The sequence below is a fragment of the Octodon degus genome, unplaced genomic scaffold (genome assembly GCF_000260255.1).
Source record: "Octodon degus isolate 3935 unplaced genomic scaffold, OctDeg1.0 scaffold00005, whole genome shotgun sequence".
Taxonomy (NCBI): Eukaryota; Metazoa; Chordata; class Mammalia; order Rodentia; family Octodontidae; genus Octodon; species Octodon degus.
The window spans coordinates 27,363,389-27,373,559 of record NW_004524581.1 but is presented as its reverse complement, the minus strand read 5'-3'; the positions used below and the strand labels follow the sequence as shown (position 1 = coordinate 27,373,559).

The 10,171-nt window shown below is 50.7% G+C and overlaps 1 protein-coding gene across 2 annotated transcripts in view; it reads left to right on the top strand.

The window, feature by feature from the left end:
- The window catches only part of Btbd9 (BTB domain containing 9), a 439,436-nt gene that overhangs the window by 414,012 nt on the left and 15,253 nt on the right, over positions 1 to 10,171 (top strand). For both annotated transcript variants that reach the window (XM_023720332.1, XM_004624183.2), the window contains exon 10: positions 7,903 to 7,981. In XM_023720332.1, coding sequence (XP_023576100.1) covers positions 7,903 to 7,981 — 79 coding nt within the window. The remainder of the gene's footprint in view (positions 1 to 7,902; positions 7,982 to 10,171) is intronic.

Here is a 10,171-nt window from a genome sequence, read left to right as displayed (position 1 = left end):
CACCTCTCCAGGAGAGGGCCGAGTGCGTGCCGCGTCCCCCACCTCTCCAGGAGAGGGCCGAGTGCGTGCCGCGTCCCCCACCTCTCCAGGCTCTGTGTGAGCAGACTTGAAGGGGGGCAAGCAAGTTCATCTCTGTTAGAACTTTGGTTCTGTCTGCACGTCCCTATTTCTACTGTGTCCAACCCTAATATTGCTTAATGACATCACCAACACTATCTGTTGTCTTCCTATTTGGGAAGAGAAGGATTAGCTTTGTTGCCTTCGTGGATCAGCATTCCCTAGCTCATCTCCTCCACATTCCCCTGCTTTTCTTTGTACCTTGTCAGCGCTAGTGTTTCTGTGACTGGGGAACTAAAGCCTAGAGGTCTCACAAGTGGCATGTCACTTTCTCCTTCCCCTCCGAGCAAGCCCTTGTCTCCCCTGGCCTGGGGACAGACTGCTCCCCACCCTGCAGCCCCCCAGCCCATACTCCAGGGCAGTTCCTGGCCTTAGATGGCTCTTAGGTTTGTTGTTTGGTTTTGGTTTTGATTTTAGATAAGATCTTCTGGTAAAACTTATTTTTCTGGTAGTTTCTTATAAATATGCTGGAAATGAATTTGTAGAGGTTTATGGCCTAGTCAGTTTCTTCATCGTGTCTCACACTCGACTTGGTGGCTTGGCTGAACTAGCCTGCCCCTCAGCATTTGGAAGCAAGGGTCCCATTATCATCTAGTTCCAGCGTTGCTGGTGAAAAATCTTAACGTGAACCTGATCCCCAGGTCAGACCTGCTTCTCCGGAAGCTGCCCTCTGCAGGTCCTCTGCAGCTCCCCAGTGGAAGCCTGCTTTGGTGTGTCGCCCCCCTACAGTGGGGGCCACTCAGTGGGCTTTGTGACTAGGAAATTTATATCTAATTTGTACCTGGGAAACTTCCTTGTGTTTTTGACAGTTTCCTAGCTTGTGTTTTCTCTGCCCTCTCTTACTGGAGCATCTACTAATTTGATAGTGGATCTCCTAGTTTGGTCCTCTTATTCTCTTTTCTGTTTTCTATCTTTATCATTTTGACATCCTGGGAAATTTCTTCCACTTAAGCTTTCTAACCCTTTTGTTGAATTATTTATATCAATTTATAGTTTTAATTTACAAGTGAACTTTTTTTTTTTTTAACATATTTAGTACAGGATCTACAGTGTCTCACTACAGGGATCAGACTCGTAGTGATCCTCCTGTTTTCAGCCTCTGAAGCGCTGGGATTACAGGCGTGTGCCACCACGCCCAGTCTCAATAGCTGCCTCAGTGCACCCCGGGGGTGGGACCGGCATGGCACACCGGGATGAACCCCGTGCCTGGCAGGCGCTTTATTCTGTTGAGCTATCAGGCCAGCCCACTTTCTTATTTTCTAATGTTCTTTTTTCGAATCATTTTATTCTTCAAAGGCTTAATGACACTTTATCTTTCTGAGAATTACATGGGGATTTTTTTCCTGAAATTTTCTGCTTTCTGAATCGTATCTGTATGGTTGGAGTTGTATTCTCCTCTGTTATCCTTTTCTGTATCTTGTATTAGCAGCTTCACTTGGTGAGCGTGGACAACCTTTTCTCCTTTTTACTCTTAGACGCTGGGAAAACTGGACTCCTTGATGGTGGGTGGGTCTGTGGGCTTCCTCAAGGGTTGGCAGGCAAGGGCCATGTGTGACATGGGGAGACACTGCCACCTCCAGGAGTGGACTTGGAGCTCTGCGTAGCAGTCGCCTCCGTGCCTGTCGAGCCTCAGCCGCTGCTGCACCAGAGCCCTCTGTATGTGCATCTGCTCAATGCCCCTCTGGCTGTGCCCACGACTCGGTTTGCCCAGCCTACCTCTTTAACCCTGAGCAGCTTTAACCCTGTGCTCTATCCCCATGCCTTGTTCTCACAGCCATTTGGTAAACAGTTAAGAAAGGAAGGAGGACTGCTTCCACTGTAGGCCAGGACTGTCTGTCTCTAGCCTCCTGCCTGGGTGCTGAGCATGGAGACCTGGAAGCCAGGGAGGAAGGGGAGGGGGCCTGCAAGCCCCGCCTTCAGCCACTGCTCATGCCCAGGGTGCTCCCCTCTGCCATGCCAAGTACTCAGAGTCAGACCCCTGCAGGGCCCCAGAAGGAGGCACACTTCCTCCCCAGCTAGAAGAGGGTCCCCAGCATGCCAGCAGGAGGGAGGGGGTTCAGACATGCCTCTGTTCCTCCACCTGCCTGCAGCTGTCCTGCTGGGTGGACCATGTGCAGGGCCCTCCCTGGGGGTGGCATGGCTCCCACACCTGGGTCTCCAGGGCTCTGCGGTGTGTGTCTGCTCGTCTGCTTGCCTCCTGTGCCATCTTCTCCCCATGCTGAGGATGCAGAGACATCATCCTTCCTCTGGTGGGGTGGGGGTGGGGTTGAGTGTGGAGTAATAGCATTTTATGTGAAACATATATTAAAGTTCTCTGCTGCCCTTTTAGGAGAGGGAGCAAAGATTAAGCAGTGGGTTCATTGACCATATTTAGCTGCAGCCTGGCCCCGCATAGATACTTTCTGGTCTCTACCTCTTCTGGGTTCCACGGGTCTGCTGCAGAAGGTTCTGGCATCTGCCTTCTCTCCTGGCACACACAGCAGATTTGCATAATCTGTCAGGTCCAGGGACACCAGCACCCTTGGCAGGGGACCCACCGGAGAAGGCGGACACGACCTGGTTCTCAGCCCAGCTCTGCATCTTCCTTTGTCCCTTCGCCCCTGGACGGCTCAGGTCCTTGTCATCCAGGGCCACTCCTGCACATGCTGCCCACACAGATGGCAGCGGGTCCTCCCCACCCGGTGGCTGTCCTGTCTCTGCTTCCTCCAGGCAGATGCAGCAGTCTACAGCCAGCAGTGCCACCTGGCAGCTCCACAGCCCCACCGTGGGACAGACTGCTCTGCCCGAATTTTATATTTGCAGTTTAGTTAATTCCACCTCCGGCAAGTTCTTTCTTACATAAACAGACACTGCTTTGATTCCTCTCTTCTCTTTTCACTGTCCTATGTATCTCAGGAGCTGTTTAAAATATATAAAGAATAAAAGGTAATATAACTTTCACTCACGTGCTCGTCCCCAAGAATTGACCATAGTTAATATTTTTCACATACACTTCAAGTCTTTTTATTCTAATCAAAGAAATGAAACATTCCAGTTAATGTTGAAGTCTCCTTTGTTCCCGTCAGCAATCCCTTTCCTCGCCCTCTCCTCTGAGACAGCCACTGTCAAGAATTTAGCACATACACTTCCAGAATATTTAAAAATATTTAACAAGAACGAACATTTCAGAGATAGCGTGCACAGTCTCAAGCGTGCTGTCCCACATTGTGTGCCAGCTGCTCGGTGCAGGTTTGGTGTGGCTCCAACCCCAGACGCGCTCTGGGGGTGAGGGGTCCCTGCCCGCTTGCCTCTCTGGGGGACTGTAGCTGGGAACACGAGACACCTGTGGCTCTAGGGTGCAGCTCGAGGCAGAGCCCTCGTCTAGCTTGTGTGAGGCCCTGAGTGCAGCCCACGGCGCTGCGTGACGGAGCGAAGGAATGAACAAACGAGGAGGAATAGCTGGCGGTTCCTGTGCCGTCGCCACGGGCCGCACTCCTGTTTTCCGCAGCGGCAGTGCTATACTGGGATCCCCCAGTCCGCACAGGAAGTGAGCCTTCATAGGGTGGTCACTGGCTGCACTGGCCACAGTGGTCCCCAGCCAGGATTCAGACATAGAAGGGCGGTATCAGCAAGACTCTGGGGCCCAGGAAAATAAAACTCAGGAGACAGTGGGTAGTCATTGTCCCTCTGTGGCTTTGTTGGAAAGAGCACAAACTAGCGGTGTGGGCTCTGGCATCTGTTGTGACTCTAGCCCGGGCAGCTCTAGGGTATTGCTAGCTGCTCCTGCCTCCATGTCCTCGTCCCCGAAGCAGGACTCAGGTGGGCTGTGTATCTACCCAGCAGCTCACATTGGGAGCCTACTGAGACAGCTTGGGAAGCACTTTGTGTACCACACAGTGGCCTGAGATGGGAGAGGCCCTCAGTGGACAAATGTGGCCACTGTGGCCACTTTTTCACCCTCCTGTTTGCAGACCACCTGCTCTGTTCAGCAGCATCCCTGTGATTTTCTTTGCATGAGTGTTTAATCCTCATTCCACAAGCAGCAGCTTCAAAAGCTTGTTTTAAATGTTTTTCTGGCTTGTTCAATTACTAGAATGGCAACGATGTCATTTTTCCCCCCTTCTTAAACTTCATAGATATATTTCAACCTTATTATGAATTGAATTGAATTTTGTGGGTGGTGAGGGAATCCCGTCAAAATTTATAGCTTTCGTTCTTTGGAAAAATTGCTTCTGCCCATTGTCACACAGCCAGTGATGAGGGACCTTGTGGGGCACCAGCAGCTCGAGTTGAGGCCGCTGTACCATAACAGTTTGTACTGTTCGCTAGTGAGTTAGAAGGATGGTTAGTCTCCCTGGTGAGATGATAAACTTCTCTTTTTAAGCACCATGTCTTATGTGGATCCCCCATAATAACCAGCAGGGTCAAACTCAAGAACGTATCCATACCTTTGCTTAATGCCCCCAGAGCCTGACTTCCTGTCAGCCTTAAAGAGATGGGTGCCGAGGGCCTGGCAGCCAGTGAACACACACCAGCAGGCCTGCTGGCCCACAGAGTTTTATCCAAGTTCACTGTTCCTTTTTCTAGCACTTAGTATATCCTAACACCGTTTCACATTTGCCAAGATGCTCAAACTTTATAAAAACATGTTAGGTGGTAGTTTTTTATCATGCCCATTATATAGATGAGACTAAGGTCTAGAGAGAGCAAGTAATTTGACTAGATCACAGAATTGCTGAAGATTCAAAACCGAGGCTCAAACCCAGATGGGCTGGCTCCAGGACCCAAGCTGTCACTCTGTCCCTAATGCAGCACGCTTAGAGCCCACTGTCCCACAGTGGCCCTGTGCCCCTCTCCACAAGAAACAGTACTTGGCTGTGCTGTTACTACCTTCCTGTCTCCTGATCTCTATTGATGCCTCAGGTGGCAGGCAGGAGGGCTGGGTATCTCATGGTGCATATATCCATTCTACCCAATTCAAACATTTGGAAGTGTACAAAGGAAAGCAAATGATTCTTGAAATTCCCCCATCGAGAGCCCGAATCTAGGTCATCATGTGGCAGTCACTCCATAGACCTCTTCCTTGACCATGTTCCAGCAGGGTCTGGCTGAGACCTCCTCCCGGAGACATCAGCAAAGGAAGAAACTGTAGTGCAGGAAATCCAGTCTGTCCCACTGTGGAGCCAGACCGTGGGTCTGGGATGTCAGTCTGCTGTGGAGTTACTTGGCTCATACGGCTCTTAAAGACCAGTTTCCCAGTGCCCAGGCTGGCTGTGAGCTGGTGGGCTGCCACCCCCTGCGACACCATTGTCTTTCATGGGTGTTGTGCTACTCAGCAGGAGGGGCGGGTGCTTGGCAGGTAGCCGGGTATGCAACTGTCCTTAAAGTGCATCATGGCCCGTGAGCTCTCCCTTGGACCAAATGATGGTGCAGTTTTCTGGCCTTGTGGAATCTGAGGGGGAAACCCTGAGCTTCGAGATCACGTAGTGACTAGAGATGTGCCTCAGTCTAGGGCTGTCACCATGCTGAGCAGCATGACCAGTTATTTTGGCCAGGCACAGTGCTACTCATGAGGCTGAGGTGGGAGGACTCTTGGACCTAGCCATTTGAGACCCGGTTGGTCAACATAGGGAGACCTCATCTCCCAGAATGGGATGGAGCGAAGATGGGAGGAGGAGAGACGGAACGGGAGTCCGGAAGGCTGTTTCAAAGAAGTTCAGGGGAAATGGAATCTGGGAGTTGGGGCGAGAGATGCTCACTGCCTCATCCTGACCAGTCGCTTCCATTCCTACTGATATTTTGGTTTTAGGATGAGTATCTAGTTCTGCTGAAAATGAGATCATATATTCAACTCTCAGGCCGTGTTAGTGCAAATGAACCCTAATGTGATTAGATATTAATGCGCTGTAATGGAGGATTGGTATTAAATTGAGACCTTCTGATCTTATTACTCCACAGATGCGCCCTCCTGCTCAGGCTGCGCCCTGCCTGCAGCCCTTGGGAGGAGGGGCGACAGCGGGGGAGGAAGGGGCAGTGGAGCCGGTCAGGCCCTCCTCCACCCGCTGGCTCCAGGGCCTCCCGGTGGGGCTGGGCAGTCAGACCTTCAGCCCAGAATCACCAAGGACTGATAGGCCCAGGGCTGCAGAGGTGGGAGTAAGATCTTCCCTCTGTCTCCTCCACTCCACCTTCCCTCCGCCCCAAGCCTTTCTGTGTGGCTTTCACTAGAGACCTGGAGTTGTCACCGGCTTTTGTGGACTTGTTGTCTTTTCCTTTGCTGAAAGGCTGAGCTGAAAAGCATGCAGTGGGCCAGCTGCAGTGTGTACTGCGGCTTCCTGTGGGACAGGGATGGGCCCTGATGCCCCCCTCGGTGCCTTCACTCGGCCTGGAAGTGGCAGGCAGCAGGCCGACCTCCCGGCCACAGCTGCATCCCATCTCCAGGCTGCCTGGAGAGCTAGGGCTGCAGGTGAGGAGCCCTCCTGAGAAACGGCACGAGTGCGAGCTCAGGACGGTCTGAGGGCATCACCTTCATGTATGAATAATGGCATTTTTACAAAGAGCAATTTTTCTGATCTGCTTTCAGAAAGCTGCTTTCTGAGGTACAGCCTTTGCACAAAGCTGGTAACGACTTTTTAATGACCTTAAGAGGCCTGGTGTCCAGGCAGCAGTGAATCAATCTCAGTGGGAGGTTCGAAGGGAGAGAAGATGGAACACCTGAAACCAGAGGGGGAAACAAACTGCAAATACATATATTTTCTTTGCTAGCATTACTTGGTAATTAGACAATTACAGGAAACAGCTTCGCAGCAGCTGGCATTTCCACTGTGTGCGCAGAGGGGGGATGGCAGCAACTGTGAACCCCTCACATTTATTACAGAAAATATTACTGCAGTTTGCAGTTGTGGGGGCCGTGTACTCCTCAGTGCAGCCTGCTGAGCTGTGAGCGTTCGGCTTAGGACAGCCACCCCCTCTGGCCTCACTAGGTGCCCCCCTTCCCAAGAGGAAAGGCCCTCAGGAGAGGGGCCCACATATAAGAGCACCCAGGCACGGGCCAGCCAGGGAGCGCTCTGTGGGGCTGAGAGAAGCTGCCTGCTCCAAGTGCTTTGTCTGGCCCCACCCTGGCTAGTGTCACACCCTCCCCGCTGCAGAGCTCCCATTGGGCGGGGCAGGTCACCGCGCTGGGCCGCCTCTCCCCGGGCCTGTTTTATGGATGAGGCTTTTCACACATGGCTCCCAACCTTGGCCCCAGACTTGTCACAGTGCAGATACAGTCCACACTTAGTGCTGGGTTCTTTTTTTTAAGTTTTTTTTTTCCATAATTTTATTGAGAAACAAATGGCAATGAAACAGTTTCAAACCAAATTGGTAGGACAGTTTCAATAATTAACATATTGCATACATTTTTCCTAGTAGTTAATTGCTGTATAAGATGCAGACATGAGATCCTACTTACAAACACCATTAGAACAAATCCCTCTATTCATTAAGAGAATGTAACTATACATCTATCGTAACCATTTTGAATACACAGATACAAAATGGACATTCATCTGCATCCCCTTTTTTTGTTAAGTTCCATCATTTAAATATTATAGGTGTGTAAGGTTCTTAAACAGCCTTGGGGGAGCCCTGAGTGATGCTCACTGATGGGTCATGGTGCCTTCCTTGAGGAGGTGTAGGCTGCTGGCTGGGCCACTGTTTCCCCTGCCCCTGCAGGCACGCGTGGTGTGGTCGCCTGGCCCCGGGGTCCTGTGACACGGGTGTTCCTTGGTGGACGCAACTCCATCTAACTTGCGTTTCCTCTCACAGGTCCTGGCAGTCAGTGACTTTTGAAAGACAGCCCGCCTCCTTTATCCGAATCGTTGGCACACACAACACGGCAAACGAGGTAAGGGCCTCTTCCCACAGAAGTGCTGTGCTGCTCAGCGGCGTCCTTGTAAGTGCAGCCTGAGTTAAGTGGAGCTGTTTGCTCTGCCTGCTAATGGCCTGTTGTCCCCACAGCTCAGGGCAAGCAAGGCCCGCTCTTGCCCAGTGGGGCCATCGCTGCTGTGTAGGGCCTCTCTTCACTGGCGGATGAAAGCCAGCCCCAGCGCCTCTCCTGTTCCTCCCAGCCTCACTGCTCGTTGCTGCAAAATGCACATCCCTGAGCCCTTGCCTCTGAGGAACAGGGTGTGTGTCACCAGGGGCTATGCAGGCCCCCAGGCTCGTGACACTCCTGCCTTTGTCAGCATTCTCTGGGGTGCACACCTCTGAAAGGCCTCTGGCTAAATGCGGGGTTGTAAGCAACAGGCATGCGTGTACAAGTTCAGAAGGGAAACTAGACACATAGCATAGTGGTGATCCTGCCCCTCCGCCCTTTGGGGATCTGTCTGTTTTACACAGCACTGGCCTCATGGCTGTGCGGTTGCCGGGGCTGGAGGTCAGGGTCTGGTGCGATCCAGAAAGTGAGTCCTGGAACAGCGCGTGGCACTGCCAGGGCTGTCCCGCCCTGTGACCCTTCCAAGGCTGCCCAGTAGTAAATTGCAAATGAAAGAGTGAGGCCGATGAGAGAGACTGGCAGAGGAGAGAAGGCTGCCGGGCACTTGGGAGCTCGGGCCCCTGCCCCTGCAGAGCTGCCCTGGAGGTGTCCTCGTGTTCGTGGGCTCAGGACCCTCCCTGTGCACCACAGTGTGCCAGTTCTCCAGAAAGTGAACATATTGTGATAGTTCAGAATTGTTTGCCTTTTTTATTAATTTAGAATAAAAATGATTCAGACCCACAGTGTTTCTTGTGGAGGTGTGCACAAACAGAAAGCTGAACTTCCTCTTACCTCTTCATTTCAGAATCAACCTGAAAATTCTGAAAGTAAACTGATGTTTTTAAAGAAAAAGTCAAGAATTCTAAACAATGGGTTATAAAATCACATTTTTTCTTTTTGTGGGTATAATAAAAGTAAATTTGAATCTGTATCTTAACATATATTTGATTTCAAAACAAAATTTTAAAATTTTGCCAAGAAATTCCAATTTTTATTACCACTTATACTGTTAATTAACAGTATAGGCACTTAATTGTAAATTTATCTTTACAAGTAATAACAAAACTATGCGTTACTTGCAGTCGTTATTCTAGTACAATCATAGCCCCAGAGAAGATCAGTTCCTTGTTTTACTGTTCAGCTGCTGTTCCGAGATTAGGCTTCGCCACAGAAGGGCTTCTCAGGCAGGGGAGCCAGAGGCCTTGCTGGGAGTCGGAGCAGCATCTCTGACGGCTGCTCAGCTCCTGCCCAGCACCTCCGTGACCATGGAAGGGGAAAGACCTGCTGCTCTAGATGGAGAGTGGCTCCCTGCTGCAGAGCTGGGCTGGTGGGTGGACACCAGGTCTCTAGTTTGCATGGCCAGGCTGGAAGGTCGCCGGTTGCCTGGTGATGTGTCTCATTTGACTGAGGTGTGACTGGTCAGCTGCCATAGAGAGTCAGTTATTCACCAGGAAAATAAAAGCGCACGTGGCATCAGCTGCGAAATGCCTTAGATCATACAATAAACAATGACAGAGCCTTATGCTGCACTCGTAGGCTCCAGCACCCTCTGCGGGCCATGTCTACCCTGCCCTGTTTGTCCCTGGGTCACCTGCTCATGGTCACCATGCCCTCTTCCCTCCCCCTGGCGGCTGGGCACAGACTTCTTTTTCTTTTCTTTTCTTTTCTTTCTCTTTTCATGCAGGGCCTCACTATACAGCTCTAACCTATAGGGATCCTTCTGTTTTCAGCCTCCCTAGTGCTGGGATTACAGGCGTGCGCCGCCACGCCCCATCTGTGGGTGCAGATTTCTTCTCTTTTTCTTTTATTTTATTGAGAAACAAATAGCAATGAGACAGTTTCAAAGCTGATTAATAGGACAGTTTCAATAATTAATACATTGCACATTGTTATCTTCTTAGTGGTTATCCATAGTACAAGAAGCAGACAGGATATCCTGTCCAAACACTATTAGTACAAATCTTTCTTCTCATTGAATTAAGCAAAAGTAGCTGTATGTCTATCCTAACTATTCTTCATATACAGATACAAAATGGTCCTTCCTTTGTATCCCCTTTTTTG